This window comes from Trachurus japonicus, chromosome 8 (genome assembly GCF_045865225.1).
Source record: "Trachurus japonicus isolate A0001 chromosome 8, Traja_1.0".
NCBI classification, from domain to species: Eukaryota; Metazoa; Chordata; class Actinopteri; order Carangiformes; family Carangidae; genus Trachurus; species Trachurus japonicus.
In genome coordinates, this window is record NC_140914.1 from 18,485,169 (window position 1) to 18,503,157 (window position 17,989).

Here is a 17,989-nt window from a genome sequence, read left to right on the forward strand (position 1 = left end):
TCAAATAAAAGCTGATTATTTAGGCTACCTGCTTTCAGAGACCATCCAAGCAGAATAGAGTTACCATTGTCTGTGCTGTAGCCAATGCGAAGTTAGTGTTATCTTTCAACTGTTTGTGGATCACAATCTTTGTTTGTGTACTGGTCACTGCACATTGGGGGCAAACGTGAGAGTAAAGCGTATAGGGGTTTGCCCCAGCAACAGTATTCTACCTGTAAATTATTTAACAAGGTGCTAAATGAAATGTACTCTTCAACTTGAAGGCGTTCCATTTGTGTGTGACGTTCAAGTGTGGACCTCTCTCCAAAGTTCATATTGTGTCCTCATAACCAGTTTGGTCCTGCCTTATATGAATGGGTTTGAAAGAGACAACATGAGTCTCTCAGCACTGTCCTTTAGAATAATATATGGCCTTTTAAACAAACACAAATTATACATATTTTTAATGCATCCCTTTTCATGGGAAACTGTGTCTTTGCAAAATGTTGAATTGTTGTGTTTTGATGTTTAGTATTTTAGACATTGTATAAGTCGACCATTCAGTCCGTCCAAACAATATGAAAGGTTTTGTGTCTCCCGGCTGCCGCTTCTTTAATCCTATTCTTCTCTGACATTTGTCGGTGGGAAAAAATGTTCGTTTTTGTCAGTGGGACACCTCCGTTCAATGGCCCCGTTTTATTCACATCCATATCAGTCCACCATCCGTCCATCACAACCCCCTGATGGATGGGACATTGTGTATGATGTGCCTGTCACAAGAGCAGAGCAGCTGACAAAAAAAGAGGAGGGGGTGCCCAGAACTGCAGCACAGGTCAGGACTTCCTTTTGCTCTGAATGGATCCCCGGCATCCGGAGCGTAAGATGGATAAGGATCAGAGTCAGGCGGAGAATTCATGTCTGTCTGTCACTCCGCCGCCTGTGAGTCCATCTGGCTGCCTTTCCCCACTCCCAGTGAAACAGCGGTCCCAGACAGTGGCAGAGGGAGCTGTCTGCGCCTGCATCCCTGAAGGATTTGGGTTTAATAACCAGACATGTGTCTACTGTCGTCCTGCGCGTCCATCTCTGCTCTTTCTCTTTTAGTTCTCTCAGGAAATGTTGTGTTGTTGTGGCAACTTGAACACTTTTGAGGTCCTGTCCTTGCTTTTGCGGCAGTGCCGGGAAATGGACCGGTGATAAAGACAAACCCGGTGAAAATGATTTAGAAAGAAAAAAAGAAAGAAAGAAAAAAAAAGGCATTATTGTATTTAGAAAATAGTGAGTGTTTGCTTGAGCCTGCTCCAAGAACCAGCTGGGGGGGATTTTGTCAGTCTTAGGGCTATTCAGTTGGTTCTGGTTTGGCAAGTGAGCTCACTCCACCACACAGTAGTATTTGATTGTATTTAGTGTGTTTGATATTCCCTTAGAGAAACCAGACTGGATTCATGTAAGAGAAAGCCATCATTCCGAGTGTAAATCTTACATTTTTATAACAGTGTGGGGGAAAAATTGAATGTGTTTGTTTGCAATGTAAAGCTGTAAAATTGTATATAAAAGTACAATAAAAAACATTTCAAAAAAATAGAAGAAGAATACTGAATGTGCAAAGGTATGAACAGAGTCTTCAAAGCATTATTTTACTGAACAATGTGTCAATAATAATAATGCCTTGATGCAATCTTTGATCATACAAATCAATTGATCATTTTATATTCAGGTAAATACACTGGTTTTGCTGTCATCAGTCAAAAAAATAAATCTAACTACTGAATATTCTGTTTTGTAAGGTGAAGTATAGTAACTATATTTTTTATTCCATGTGTATGTGGCAGCTGTACTTTACTGAATGTGCTTCTATTTATTTATGGCTTACTGTTGATGTGAAATAAGCACATTGTTTTTTTGTTTGTTTTTTATTTGTTAAGAAATTGATTAAACACTTGAGCTCGGATGTTCAGATGTGACGGTGCTGAGTTGCATAATAAAAAAGAATACAAGGGGGAAACTTATTGTGTTGAATGGAAAAAATATCCTTTCCGCAGATACAGTACTATATTTCAAGCACAAACTTAATGGATTTACATCACAATTAAATGTATTTTCATATTTCGATATTGAATAGTAGAGTGCCTTTGTTTTATTTATGATACAATGCATTTAGTGTTCCACGACAAGCATTTTTTTTTAAAAATCTAATTTTACTTAATTCTTATTTTACTTATCTACTGTACATAGACCAATAAATAAATCAGGGTTTTATTTATTGTGCTTTAGTGGTGATTTCTTCAAACAGCCATGCAAGCAGTTCTGCAGTGCTGTGAGGTAAATGCTAAAGTCAAGATGCGAACCTTCGACAGCGACAACATGCTGACGTTCAGCAGATGTGCAGTTTACCATTTGGTAATGTTATTATTATTATTATTATTATTATTATTATTATTATTATTATTATTATTATTATTATTATTATTATTATTATGTTAGTTATCACTATCAATGATGAGGGAAAACATTACTCAGGAATCAAAAACAGATGACTGATCGATCATCATACTAACACTATGCTGCTGGTCAAAAAATCCTGCATCCATGTTTAAAAAGTTAAGATACAGATGTGCTGGGAATGGCTGGGATTCATGCAAAGTTAAATACATCCATAGACTTTCATCTCAGTGGGATTTGTTTTCCATTGAAGAGCACAGCCTCATACAGATATCTGGATGCCTTTTTCATTTCAGCTGCGTAAAACAGACTCCCTGTCATCTCCAAATTAGCTCCAAGCTACTTCAGCCTTGGAGTCTCCACATTGTTATGCACAGAAATAAATCAGAAGTCGGCATCTTACTAATGGCGACGCTCTTAGATCAAAGCGTTAAAGAGCTGTCACTCTTGCACAGAGAGATGCCACCTGACAAAATGAAGCCTTTTATTTATTTTTTTATTTTTTATCTCAGTAGTCTGATTCAATCAGTGGGCAAAGTGAAGCTTTCTTCTCACAATGTGCATGAATCATATTATATATAGCAGAGAACGGAAGGTGGGCAGAGAATTGGGGTTAGAGGTTAATGTCTTTTGTACCACATCAAGTGTTTTTACTTCTTAAGCAGAACAAAGCTTTACACTTCCTGGATTCACTTCTTTTGCTGTGGTTCCAGCTTGTACATGTGTTAAACCACTAAAAAAGCAGTTTCTGTGTTTAAAGTTCAACACACAGAGGACTCTCTAATTCAGATGGACCCAGCAGTCAGATACTGTAGTTATATACAATGAAATATGGGGCACCCAATAGAAAATGAATAGTCAAATAAATGAAACTGTATTACCCTGTCTGATGTGTGTAATCATGCTGGCGAGCCTTCATTTGGGGTAAGAGGAATCAGAGCTGCTCTGTTTATGTAGCTGGGGAAATTATCTTTTGAAAGTAATATCTGATGTGTAGTACAACAGTTACATCAGCCCCTTGTAATTCACACCAAATTAAATTTTTCCTCCATCTGTCCTCATTAACTTGAATTTCACTGTCCCGCATCACCCAACCCTCTGCTGCGGCGAGACCGACGCTCAAAGCTTTTGCTGGAACGGGTCAAACAGGGTTGAGGATGGCGCCACCAAGCCAAACATGTGTGGTAGAGTAGACGATCCCGTTGTTTTAGAGAAGAATATTAACGTGACCCTCATAGAAACGGCCTCGGGGCATGGGTAATCTAATTTAGCTTGAGTGATGTTGCCTGTCATTAGCAGATGAATAGAGGCGGGCCTCTCTGAAGGCTACGCAATCTATTCTGCTATGGGTAAAATTAGCCACCAATTAAGGTTGTTTTTCATCCTGGAATAAAAATTCTAACAGGGAGGCTGCCAGCTGTAATTGAAGTTAATCACTGCTGGGTTCAGACGTGTCAATCCTGATTTTGTATGTTTCTGTCGTTGCACTATACCAGTTAGTTACAGTATTGAAAGCTTGCCAGTGGTATTTCTGGTAATGTTGATAGGGATCCAGCGAGTGGCACTCATGCCTTCTTGCCAGGTGTTGCTGTCATCCGTCCCCCCAGTGCTTCGCCTCCCTGTTCTGTTGACACGGGGGTGATCCCTCCGCTTGTATTGGAGGTGACGTGTCACCACTGTCGTCCAGTACACTGCTGGCTGTTGCTTAGAGACTCATTTGCAGCTGTGAGGCGTTCTGGTCTCGCACATGCAGTCTCCAGGGGGCCGTAAAGCAAATGAAGCAGGTCAGAGGGTCACCCAGTAAGACAGGCTGCGCCGAAAGTATTATTACACACTTAGAGACAAACGGTTGCTCTGGCTGCCTCAGCGAGGGAATCGTCCTCTGGGAGAAAGAGGGAGAGAGTGAGAGAGAGAGAAAAAAAGCAGTTTTGCTGCAAATGCATCCAGGTGCAACGTGATAATGAACACAACTGTCTCTCATCTGCGCTCAACCCCCACTGTGGGGTTCCTGTTGTTTAAGCCAGTGAGTGAGATGATTTATCTTTGATGATCAATTTCCTGGGTCAGTTAGCTAGTGATTGTGTTTGAAGAAAGCACTTTGGCTCCCTCACATTACATTCATTTTCTACACTGTTGTGAGACATCAGACCCCCCCCCACCTCCACCCTTCACCCCTCACCCCTCTCTCTCCCCCTCTTTCTGTTTTACATTCTTTCACCAACACAAACACAGAAACAAGCCCCAGAATTGTCGCATTGTCTCCAAACACCGTCCCTGGCTTCACCTTTTACTTTAAATGTCTTCAAAAGCTGCAGCTGTGCGAGCGTTGTCAGGGCTGAAAATGGGCCAGAGTCCTGTCTAAAGTGGGGCACAGTGGTTTATAAAAAGCATGTCCATTTACTCAAGTATTTCATAGGGAAAAGGCTGATTATGTCTCTGCCATGTATCAGGTTTTTACAGTTTTACCCTCCTCAAAGTGTCATATATCATTTTTAGTAACGCCACCAAAAGCTTCTGGGTGCAGGACAAGATTATTAATACAATGTATACTTAGAAATGGAATTTGAAATCTTATATGGCAGCCACTTGTAGTAATTTGGCGATAAAGCTTGCTTCAGTAATACAATTATATAGATTCAAGAACATTCAGTGAGCTGGTTTCTTAAACAAAAGAAAATATAAAGAACTAAAAATCTGTCATTTACTCCAAAATGTATAATAAACTGGATACACGTCAAAGCCATTTAATGTCTTTCTGAATCTAGATCATCTGCTGGAATCAAGCTGGACCCTTGTCTCAATCCTTGACTGCTGATTGGCTGAATATGTAGATCAGCTCATTCAGATGACAACTAATAAAGGAAATCTCCCCCCCACCCAGGAGTCCCCTGGCACACGGCGCCCAAGACAACTGAGCTGGAAACAGATCAGACTGAATAAGAATATGAGAGAGATGGGACAGGGAACGTTCTAGACAAACGATGGTATTGATTACATCGGTATTTGTCTCTGAAATATTGAACAGAGCAACGGAAACTTGTCAGAAGTTTTGATCACATTGCCTTTGATGGATTGGATTGTTTCCCTCAAAAATCAAATGCACTCTGTCAAAAAAAAAGTGTCTGATCACAACCTGGCTCTTGGTGACACCAGACAGGTCAAGTAATAAGATATAACAGGTGTGAGCACTTCCTGGTTCTTCTTCATCTTGAAGCTGAATGGCATAAGCTCACAAACGGCGCCTCGGCAGGGAGAGGAAGAGACGAGAGAGGTAGAAACTAGGGCACTGCTATCTGGCCCCTTTTTTTTTTTTTTTTTTTTTTACCAACCACCAGGCACAAGGCAGAGAAAGAGAAAGAAAGAGCCGTGGACAGGAGTACGTAGAGAGGAGAGGACATCAGAAGTGTAGTGAAGCTGTGGACAAGACAGGGGAACCTCTGGAGTCAACATCTGGCCTCAAGGACCTGAAGAAAAACAAAGGCACCCTTGACTGTGTTACGTCGGCTTTACGATCACACACACACACACACACACACACACACACACACACACACACACAGGACAGCAACATGTTTGAGGAGCAGGCGACCAAGGTGAAGATCACGTCCGTGGTCTGTGTGGTGGGCATGTCGGCGATGCTGGTGGCCGTGGTGACCGACCACTGGGCCGTGCTCAGCCCTCGGGTGGAGAAGCTCAACGCCACCTGCGAGGCGGCCCACTTCGGCCTCTGGAGGCTCTGCAAGAAGAGCATCTTCATCGTGGAGGAGGACCCGCAGGGCAAAGGCTGTGGCCCCATCAGCCTTCCTGGAGGTATGGAGCTCACTAAGCTGTTTTTTTTTTTTTCTTATTACCAGTGTGAAGATTTTGTGTAGTTGCTGACTGACAGCTCCTCTGGAGAGTTATTCTTCTTTTCTTCCGTTGGTGGAGAGTGGACTGGAAGCTGTTCAGACATATTTGTGTATCAGTGTGAACATGAAGGTCAAAGCCTTAGGAGCTGAATGTGGGGGTGTCTGCTATCACCCACTTGTTATCACAGCGAGAATTGAGCCTTGACTTTGGGTTTCATCTCTACACCTTTCCTTGTATACACACCAGAAACAGTCAAAACAACCTGCATTTCATTTTACCATAAGTCCTGGAACATTTACAGGCTAAGTGTCAGCCTTTTCCTTCACTCATGCTCCCGTCCTCCTTCTGTGTCTTGTCCTTCCCTCTATCCCCCCTCCTCCTCCTCTCGCACACAAACATATGCATACAGGCTTGTATTTGGACCCAATGTGTTAGACTTCTGTCGGCAGCCTCTCACTGAACCGTCATTATCTTCCAGAGAGGAAGTCTCTGAACAGACTGACAATTAAGCACACTCAAACAGCTGAAGTCAAGTGCGTAATGGAAGAGTAACGCAGCCATACTTCAGAGTTAATGTGACAAAAACATGAATCTGTTCTGTCTGCGCTGATGGTCTCTCATTGTGAGTAGAGAGAACCAAGCAAAGCCCCCGTTTCTTTCATTTCTTTCTCTGCTACTATTTCAGGTGACCCCTCAGATCTCAATACAATATTACATAATTTGTCAGCTTTAACTAACTAAAATGTAAGATCATACAATGCTATTTAACCTCTCTGTCTCTTCAGTCTGACTGGCAGATCTGAGGTCAGCTTTGATCAAACCAGACTGATGAGAATTCCCTAAATTCAAGCAGTACTTTCTGATGCAAAGGTGAACTGGTGCTTTTTTTTTTCTTTTTTTTTAAGAACCACGAATGTGAACAATATTTCATTTGGATGAGCTGAGATTTGAGCTAGTTCTTTTTAAGTGTAAATACGCACAACACTGGGCATCATCACAGTCTGATTGACTGTGATGATGCCCAGTCAAGTTAGAAAGTTTTTTCCACCTTCCTTACATAACATCACATAGAAAGAACGTTTTTAACAAAAAAAAACTCAAAATCATTCTGTCCATTTCTCCCAAATAGTCTCGTAGCTTTAATTACTGGTACTCCTTGAAGAGAGCCGGCCCTGGGTGTCTCTCCGGTCTCTCTGGCCTCCGGCTGTGTGCGTGTGCCCTGCAGCCTAACAGAGAGATTTCACTCCGACTCTGTCATTGACTGGGCTCCATGGCTCCGGCGCCTCAGGATCAGTGCAGGTCTTAATGAAGTGTGGCTTCCCACTCCAGCTCACGAGTTAGGGTACACCTGGGAGCATCGGGAGGGATGAAGAAGAATCGAGGGGGGGGGTGATGAAAGCAGGGATACCTCTGTTGATGGGGAAAGGGGAGGGACATTTTTACAGTGTCTCAAGAGGGAGGGGGGGGCTTTCAGTAAAGAATGGTGTTACCGTTAAGCTACTATTTTACACTATGTAAATGTTGAGAGAGAGCACCAGTCGACAGCTGCCTGTCACGTAAATATGACAAGTAGGTACATAGTGTAAAATGGAGTTAGAAAATTCAATCTGCTTATACCACTTGTTGGATATTTTTGGGACAAGCCAATCACTTGCAGAATGAAGGAACAGCACATTGTCGCTGACAAGACTCAAACCTCAGATACAAACGACAAATGATCCCGTTACAACCTCGCCAACTGACTGATCATACCGAAGCCATCTGATAAGCTACATTTGTCAGAGAGCTCGCCTTAGGGCTGTGGCTGAAAGTGTTTGGCGAGAAATGTCAGCTGTTTAGTTAGAGACCCCTGTGGCTACGTTCCCACAACCACATGATGATTCTACATTTGGATTTCGAGAGAGTGACTCATTCTCTAATAGGTCCAGTGATTTGGCATTGTGGCTGTGCGCTCCCACGCCGGGCCTAATAGTTTTGGTTATACAAGCCCATAATACCCCATTTGTGGCCCTGGTGTCATCAGAGATGGATTCATGAGTGCTGTCGTGCGTCCATGGCCACAGAGAGGTTCACAGCTCATCTGCCCTGCCTTTCACTACATGTGATATACAGGATGCTGTTTGGTTACGTTTCTACTCTGCTTCCTAAAAGTGAGCATCACCGACTCTCCTCTGCTGATTGTCCTCCATCAGCCAAGAAAAGGCGCCTAAAGGCTTTTTCTCTAAATAACGGGTGCTTTCTCTGCCGACACCCCGCTGGTCAACCTGTGAAGTTCAGAGAGAGAGAAAAACAGCCGCTCTCTGACCTCACTGGTTTGCTTCTCCCTTGATAGAAGCCTGTCAGGTGTGCTGGCTTCGCTCGACTTCCTGCTTTGGGTGAAATTTCACCCGTAATAATAACGTTTCTCATGTGATTTGCACTTAACAAGCCAGGCAGTATTCAACCAATAATGCAGCTGGACGATTATAAACAAATACAGATCTCACGTTGGTTCAATTAGCAACAAGACAGCTGTGCAAAACAGACATCTACTCTTGCTGGATTTGTATTGTATGGCAAACACAGCTCTAACACATGTGTCCACATAAATAATTGGCCACTGGCTTAAAGCCTAATGGTAGGACTGGGTGGCTGAAATGGTCACACTGGTGTTACTTTACTCGCATCCCCATCTAATGTGTGTTGTAGGTTGAGTGTTGAACGCATAAGCAATACACAGTGGTGTTGGAAAAAGTGCACTATAACATTACATCCTTGATGAGCAGTATAGCCAAGCAAGCAGCGGTGATTGGACTTAACAACATGCATTTGCATTTTCCCAAAGAGAGGGGGAGTTAGTCGTCAAGAGGCGCACATACAAACCCTTTTTCATAGGCACAGTTACACCGCTTTTGTGGAGCGGTTGCATAACAATCGGAGCGAAGCGGTGAACCCAGATGACTTTTGAAATGAGCTTCCCACAAATGACGCATGACAGCTTGAGTGCTGTAAAAAAAACCAAACAAACACTTTATAGATTTGCATCATGCTGCTCGGCGGGGAAATAAAGAACATACAAATGTTGCTTTTGTGCGCATGTTGCGTGTTCCTACACGTGCAATATAGTTGCAAAGAAGCTGAGGGGGGAAAAGGAGTTTATTATCAGTGATGTTTTGGAGTTTCCAAGAGGTCGAGCATCACATTTTCTAAGTTTAACAGAGCGCTTCCTCCTCTGCTTCTTTCAGTGCTCACACCGTTGCCCCCAATTTATACCCTCAAAAGCACAGATGTCACCTTGAACCACATATATATTTTTTATGATGTTCAGTCATGTTTTCTCTGTAGTCTGCTTCAACTGCAGAGCCAGAACTGTGGAGGTGTGGTGCTGATTTGATTTGGCATTCAGAAAACAAGTGAAAGTTTCAAAATTTGACTGAATCACTCGTCACTGTGTAAATCTAAAACACACAAAAGGAGGAGATACATATTCAGTGATGCCATCACTTACATAATGTGATGCCAAGATGACAACAGTAAATTTAGTGGTTTGAATTTCATGATAAAGGTTAGGCCACACACACACACACACACACACACACACACACACACACACACACACACACGTACTGTATGCGTACATATGGGATCATGAGAGTCATAAGGACTCTGCTGTGCTGTTGTGTCCCAGTTATCTCTAGTTCCTGGTGGAATAGCCATTCAAATACCACCACCCATCCTATTCACATTGACCCAGAATTAGTCGGTCATTCTGCCTGGCCCCTTTCATCACCTAAAAAACCATCTTCTGTGAAAGACCTATGTAAGAAATAGAAGCTATTACCCAGGGAAACATGCAAGTCATCTGCACAGTTGTCAGACTAAAAATATGATAATGTCATATCTATGAATTCAATCTAAAGTCAGTTAATTTGATGCTTGTTCATGTATCCTCCAAAGTGTCCAAAGATAAATGGAAAGTGGGTGCAGAAACCAAGTGAAAAAAGGAAAAGGAAAATCATAAGAGTAGCAAAGTGAAAGAAGAATGAAAGAGGAAGTTGAAGTGACAGGTATAATGACAGGTGGAAAGGGGAAAGGAAGAAGAGCAAAGGAGAAAACTGCACACCAAAGAGAGGAGGAAGCAGCAGAGTGTAATGGAAAGAGTTGAAACTAAAATGACAGGCGTTACTTCGTTTTAATCACTCTCACCCCCCGGAACGAAATCTCCCCATTAGCCAGGCTACAAGGTCAATGACACGCACGCACTCAGATGTTCTCCTCCACACTGACTGTCCACCATCCACACTTAAGATACACACGATGGACAGTAGAATCTGTTTTTATAACACATGGTTCATCTTCAGGATACTGAGGTGGAGACGTAAATGCAGCAAATAACACCTACGCAACTGTTTCTCCTGTCTTCTGTGTGTTTTAGCAGTAGCAGGATAGAATAGTGAGGAGAAAAGACATTTGTTTTCCTGACTCTACACTTTTTGCAAGTGTTACATTTTGGCTTGATTTGTCTCACTGCACTACAGGAACAGCTGATGTGAAATGTTTGCGTAGTAGCTCATGCGATGATTCAACGGTTGAGAAAGCGGAGTTCCAGAGGATAAGGCAGATTGAGAGCGAGATAAAGCTGTGAAAACGCTCAAAATAAAGTGTGTACACGATCCAATATTGGCTTTTATCTGTAACCCTAACCCACTTCCACTGTAACATGAAGTAGCATGGCACTGATATCAAAGTAATATACTACGAAACTATCACACACCAGCCAATTTCAAACAACCTGCACTATGACTTTAAGCCGAGAGGAAACAGAGTCAGCAGCCAGAGAGCTTTTTTACCGTTGTTAAAATAGTGGCACCAACAAAAAATTTCACTCATTATCTACTCACCCTCATGTCGACTAAGGGCTGGGAGAAGTTTCAGAGTCCTCCGTGCCTTCTCTAAGTTACGGGGGGGTCCGCGCAGCAGTATTTGTCCATAATGGTTGTGAATGGATACCAACTTTCTTCATCCAAAAAGACACACCAAAAAACATCCAAATACCTCCATAGTGCTCGTCTGTAATGTCCCTCTTGTATTGAAGCCCCGACATGAGAAATTGTTCCGAAAAACAGGAAGAGCAGTGAACTGAGACACTGGGAGCTTCCGCTACAAACAAGCTTAAAATATAGACTTAAGCCCTATTCGCACGGGATTAGTATTACCTGGGGACTTCAGGTAATTTGTAATAATTGCGGAGGACGTCTGTGATCTTAATCCCGTGCGAATGCGCCATGTGAGTAATTTGTAAAGTAAAGATTCCCCCCAAAATTACCTACAGTACTATATTTCACCAAAGACCGACGTCCCGTGGTAAAACTAGTCCCGTGCGAATCTGCATCTAAGTAATTGAGGGGCATTTTTTGTTCTTCCCCGGTTGAAACCATACTGTACGGGTTGAAACATGGAGGCTGCGGTGGAAATTATGAGCGGCATTTTCGAAGGCGTTTTAGGTGCAAACACGGGCTCGTATCGGTGCTGGAGACTCATTTAAATCAACAGTTCAGATCCATAAAAAGAGCAAAATTTAGGAGGATATTGAGATGGATGACGTGCAACAGGCTTCATAAAAATGCCATGACGGCCCGTTATTGCGACAACAACTGCACTGTTGCAAAGTCACGTTGCTGCTTTGACATTTTATTTACATTTGCTTCGCACATGGATGTGACAGCAGCGGATGTTACGACGTGCACAGCTTTGACGTCATATCGGAGCCTTAATGTCAGTAAATTCGACTATTACAGACTTCACTTATCCCGTGCAAATGCACCGCAAGAAACACTGACGTGGGGGGGGGGGTAATTTACAAATGACCACAGGTCCCCAGGTAATACTAATCCCGTGCGAATAGGGCTTTATTTAATTTTTTTCGGAACAATTTCTCATGTCAGGGCTTCAATACAAGAGGGACATTACAGACGAGCAGTATGGAGGTATTTGGATGTTTTTTGGTGTGTCTTTTTGGATGAAGAAAGTTGGTATCCATTCACAACCATTATATGGACAAATACTGCTGTGTGGACCCCCCTGTAACTCAGAGAAGGCACGGAGGAAATTTGAATTTTGGGTGAACTATCCCTTTAAGCACTTTACGGAAACCTTAATCATCAGTCATTCATGTTGCTTAATCAAAGGGGTTTCAATCCAGTGGTTAAAATTCAAGGTTTTTGAGAAGAATTGTGGGATTATGATGGTTTGTTTTTGATAGGTATTAGATGTTACGAAATTGTCCACTGTGTTTTTTGCACTTTCTCTTTATTTCCCTGGTGTTACCTTGCCAAGGCATTGCCTATAGTTGTTTTAAGGATTTACATGTGTACATCTGAATTTTGCTTATTGCTGTAAAGACCGGATGAAATCTATCAGCAGAGTTTCATTGAGTGTGGGCGTGGCTAAAAAACAAGTAGCCGCTGTGGAGGAGGTGGTGAGGTGGAAGGAAGGACTTCATAATTAAAGCTTTTGGGATCTCCAAATCCAGTGTTAGGGCTTTGCCTTTTAGGATTAAAACAAATGCTTTAAATGTTTCCAAATGAGTACGAGGAAAATTTAAAATTCTCCCCGTGAGCCAGTCCATCTCATTAAAACCAGGAGGACATACTTCATTCAGTGCAACACAGTCACCAAGACTCGGGAAGGATAACATGAGCTAATTACTTTGCAATGTGTAGATGCACATTTTGTCATGTCGCAGCCTTATGCTGAAATCATTTAAATTATTTCCCCCCATAATCTACACTCATTGCCCCATGATGACGAGGTGACACAAGTTTTTCCACACCTCTTGGTTTAACACAATTTAGCTGATCACCTCTGATTGAAACTTAAAGTTTCTACACCTTGACTGTGATATAGGCACACACCTACAGTATATAGCCTATAAAAGGTAAACACATATCAGGGGAAAAAAGGAGGGAGGAAGAAACTGCGCTCAGAGACAGGATTTTTTTTCCTGATGGCCCAGTGACCTCCATCATTCTTCAATAGAAGAAGTGATTGGGACCTCAGACTGGGCTGAAGGTTAATCTTCCAACAGCCAAGACAATGCAGGAGTGGCTCAGGGACAGCTCTGTGAATGTCTAATTAAGCTTCTCTGGAGAGACCTGAAAATGGTCGCCCACTGATGGTCCTCATCCAACCTGACAGAGCTTAAGAGGATCTGAGAGAGAGGAGAGAAGAATGGCAGAAAATCCTCAAATCCAGGTGTGCAGAGCTTGTTGGGCCCCACTCAAGAGAACCTGAACCATTTGCTGCCAAAGGGGCTTCAGCCAAATACTGTGCCTGAATACTCTGTCAATGTCAGATTTTCGTCTTTTTAATACATTTTCAAACATTTCTAATACTCAGTTGTTATGGGATATTGACGTGGGAATAATTTAAATGATTTTAGCATAAGCATACAAGATAATAATATGTGAAATAAAGGAAGGGCGTATGAACGTTGTCTGAATCCACTGCATTAGATTAGCTTAGCCTCAGAGGTGAAGACGGCTAATGAGAAAAAGCTAATGAAAAAAATATATTTGCAGATTCTGCACTGTGACCCAACCCCCAGTTCTCCCTACTCCCAGTCTGTCCCCTCATACACACACACACACACACACACACACACACACACACACACACACCCTTGATTTGCCTTTACATGGGTAAATAGATAGGACTAGCCAAGACCTGCAGCAGCCTGTTGCTAGGTTACCTCTTTAGTGATTCTTTCTCATCCTGGGTAACAAACAGCTCGTCTGTTGCCTGGTACACGCATACGTGCACACAAGCGCACAGAGAGAGAGAGAGAGAGAGAGAGACAACACACAAACATTGTCCATCTCTGTGTGAAGCGGAAAGCACCTGTCTGCTTTATGGGTTTAATCTCAGCCAAAAAGGATGGTGAGTGGAAGAAAGAGGGGACACTCACTTGGCCTTTATGTTTCTCCACCCCTCCCCTCTCAGCCCAGCTGCCCTTAGAGACACACAGATAGATGGATGAGTGGGAAATGGCTGCGCCGGTTTTCTTTATGGGGCAATATTGAAGATTGTGGTCAAAGTACTTGAGTTTGGGCCGGCAAAGTGTAAAAATGAATCATAGCTGTGTACAAATTGTTTGTGGGATGTAAACACAGCCGACATTAAGGACAAGGAAGGGTTTGAGTTTAAGATGGCAAGTCACCGAGTACTAGCCTACAGACGAAGCCTAACAGTTGTGCATGCTGATTCTTTACCAATTAGAAACAAGACAGATAGGCTATACGTGGTTTTAAGCTCGGATAATATTCTTTACACACTTTATACTTCATCTTCAGGCATAGTGGTAGGCTACTGGGTACAAAGACTGTCTATCAAACAAACTGGCACAACTTCAAGCTGCTGCATGGGTTTGTATATGTACACCCTCTCTGGTTGAGCGTTCAAGAGCCATGAGCTCCTGGGGTGTGAGATAATACAGAGAGGCATCAGTCAGTCAGTAGAACTGCAATTTGTTTTCAAGGGAGAAAATATTTATTTACAAAATAGTGAGTTTATAAATAGAGACATTTTTTTGTTTAGGCTCTCAAAGAACTTTTAATGGTTGAATAACTTTTCTAGCTGGAAAATTACTGTAAGTAAATTACTGCAAGTAAACCAACTGTTCAGCCTAATAGCAAGACACCAACCAAGAATATATTATAATAAATATGAATTTTTCATAGCTGTTAGTGTTGGTTAAATTTCTAATGGGATCCACAGAGGGATTCAACTTTTACATTGCTATTACAGACACAGCCTGAGCTATTTGGTCATCTCTCCATCTCTTCATCTCTCCCACTTTCTCATCCTCCTGTCTTACTCTGCAGCGAAAAACTGCTCCTACTTCAAACACTTTACATCGGGGGAGGAAGCCGAAGTTTTTGAAGTCAAGACCCAGAAAGGTGGGTGCCATCTCACCACCACATAGACCACGGATTTCTTTTTGTTTCAGACCCAACTATCAGTCTGTGGAGAGAGGAAATATAACGCAACAGTTTCTATGTGGATATAAGGCTTGACTTATCACATACCTGCGTTGTTTAATTGTTTATTAAGGATCCCCCTTAGCTGGTACCTTAGTAGCCAGCTAATGGGGCATTATATGATGCATTATGTGAGGAAATGTCCTTAAAATACATACATCTATAACATAAACGCTATACCATATATCAGAGCAGACCGTCTCTCATCATCAGATAAGAAAACAACCTGTTACAGTATCCCCTGATTTTCATCCTCTCATCTTCCCCGCTTTAGGAACATTGTTATTTTCAAAGTAAACGTATTTCAAGGAAACAGCACATATAGGTCCCTGTGTTGGCGAGATGAACCTTTCAACTTCTGAAACACACACACACAAAAAAAAAGAACATGTAAGGAACACATAGCTCGATACCCACAGAGCCATGCAATTAAAGGTCACGCTCAAAGTTGTAGATAATTACAGTAGATGCACAGTTCATGACCATATGTTGGTGAAACCAGCGATGATGTTGGAAATGTAAATCTAGAGGCTTTCATACTTCATCCATAAGGCAACAGGTTGGTACACAAGGGAAATTGCAGTGACAGACACACACACACACACACGCATACCCATACAGACCAGCAGTCATCAAAAACACACACAGAATAAGCCCGACTGATGCCGGAGAGGCTGAGCTGAAGGTTACTTTACACATTAGTGTTATTCCACAGCGGAGGAATAGGCTGCTCTGAGGATCATTTCTTTCACAGTGAGAGAAGGAGAGAATAGATAATCTCTGTCTGATGAACAGACAGGAGGGAGGCAGGCAGGAAGAGGGAGGGACCTTCTAATCATCCTGTTATAAGCCTGCAGCATCTTATCTGTCATGCAAACGGCATTATTGCCAGTTTGGATAAATGGCTGTTGTTTTTCAAGTGAGGATAATTTAAAGGCTAATTATCTGTGTCATAACTCGCCTGAGTGCAATATTGAAACAATTATTATGTAAACGATACTGCAACCTCCCCTTCTGTTCCTAGCCACTTCATCAGTTTTTAACAGTTACTGTATCACTTTGCTTTGCCTCTTTTTCCCCCTCTTTCTCACTCGCTCTTACCTCTTCACTGTGTGTGTGTTTATTTTTTCTAATCCGTCTTCTTCAAGATGTTGTATCCTTCCTCTTTTCTTCTTTTCCCCTTTTTCCACAGAGTACAATATCTCAGCAGCGGCCATCGCCATATTCAGCCTGTTCTTCATGATCATGGGCACCCTCTGTGTCACCTTCTCTTTTGGGAAGGGGCGGGACTACCTGCTTCGGCCCGCCGGGATGTTCTTCGCCTTTGCAGGTTAGAAATAGCAGATCACACTTGGTCACAGCTCAGCTAGAAGTGAAGGGTGTCGGTGTCATTATCATGCTCACCTTCCGTTTGTCGGTGAATATTACTGATGGTGCTGATTTAACAGAGTTGACAAAGGAGGTGGCAAGTGCTGATGAAGTTGTTGCAGCTCTGGGACGAGATTTCAAACTAAAATGCATGAAATTGATTGTGATGTGTGTGATCTCCCACTCAGAATCACATTTAATGTTACAAAATCAAAGGTAGGCTAAAATAAAAATGACTATCTGTGCAAATGTGGAAGTGTAACATCCATACAGCCCATCACAATACACTCTCTCTTCTTTATTCGACTCAGGATTTTGCACCATCATTTCTGTCGAGGTAATGCGACAGTCGGTCAAACGTATGATTGCCAGTGACGAGACCATCTGGATTGAATACCACTACTCCTGGTCCTTTACCTGCGCCTGCGCCTCCTTCACCCTCCTCATCCTCAGCGGAGTCGCCCTGCTGCTCATCTCCATGCCCCACATGCCACGCAATCCCTGGGAGACCTGCATGGATGCTGAGCCGGAGATCTTAGATTAGCCTCAGCCACTCTGATACAACAACAGACAACCAGGTTGAACAAGCAGCCCTTTAACTAAACATCCAGTCCCACGTAATTATTATTTCTGCAAGCTATTTTCCAAAGCATTAAAACGTTTTTAGCCTGATTTCCCACCTACAGACATCCATTGGTTTCAGTTCATACTAGTAAAAAAAAATATAATTAACACAAAGCAGGAAACAGGGACTGCTTTGAAAGCATTATGTTTAAATAATGTCTGCTGAACAGAAAAAAAATTACCAATCTTATATTATCTTTTTTTTTTACAAGGCCCATGTACAGTCTTTGTGTGTGTGTTTATCCACATACGTATCTCATAGCTGCAAAGCGTTAGTGCACCTGAGACATCAACAGGTTAACTCTGCTTGTAACTGCATTACCACCTGACCAAAAGAGAGAAATATTTAAAAAGAATTGTGATGAAAACCCAGGCACCTAATGTTTGCAGTGGACATTGATTTTGCAGCAGTGTTTTTTATTTATTTATTTGTTTTTTTTTTACTGAAATGAACTGCAACCAGTGGAGGACTGAAGGTGAAGATTGGATCAACCTATAGAGTCTCAAGCACAGACAATTTGTAGTGAATGCAAACAACAACAAACAAAAGCTAGGATCCTGGGTCGACGTGTCCAAGTTCCACATTTTAGAGGTTTGACACATTATTGTGCAAGAAACTGCTACACACTATTGCCTGAAAGATATTATTTGGTATTTGGTTGTTTGTGGCCAACCTAAACTAAAATGATTGTAAGATGCTAGACCAAACAAAC

At 42.3% G+C, this 17,989-nt stretch overlaps 1 protein-coding gene across 1 annotated transcript; it reads left to right on the plus strand.

Annotated features, from left to right (window-relative positions):
- The first annotated feature begins 5,742 nt into the window (after nucleotides 1–5,742).
- On the plus strand, nucleotides 5,743–17,479 carry cacng1b (calcium channel, voltage-dependent, gamma subunit 1b). Its single transcript, XM_085784395.1, has 4 exons — nucleotides 5,743–6,228; nucleotides 15,129–15,203; nucleotides 16,477–16,614; nucleotides 16,964–17,479. The coding sequence occupies exons 1-4, from the start codon at nucleotides 5,988–5,990 to the stop codon at nucleotides 17,194–17,196; spliced, it is 687 nt and encodes a 228-aa protein (XP_085640521.1). The 5' UTR covers nucleotides 5,743–5,987; the 3' UTR covers nucleotides 17,197–17,479.
- Nucleotides 17,480–17,989: the final 510 nt, after the last annotated feature.

Bases quoted from the DNA above. Each gene is read 5' to 3' on its own strand.
- cacng1b (XM_085784395.1), top strand. From the start codon at position 5,988: ATGTTTGAGGAGCAGGCGACCAAGGTGAAGATCACGTCCGTGGTCTGT. The intron at 6,229-15,128 runs GTATGGAGCTCA...CTTACTCTGCAG, and splicing joins CCCCATCAGCCTTCCTGGAG to CGAAAAACTGCTCCTACTTC. The intron at 16,615-16,963 runs GTTAGAAATAGC...TATTCGACTCAG, and splicing joins GATGTTCTTCGCCTTTGCAG to GATTTTGCACCATCATTTCT.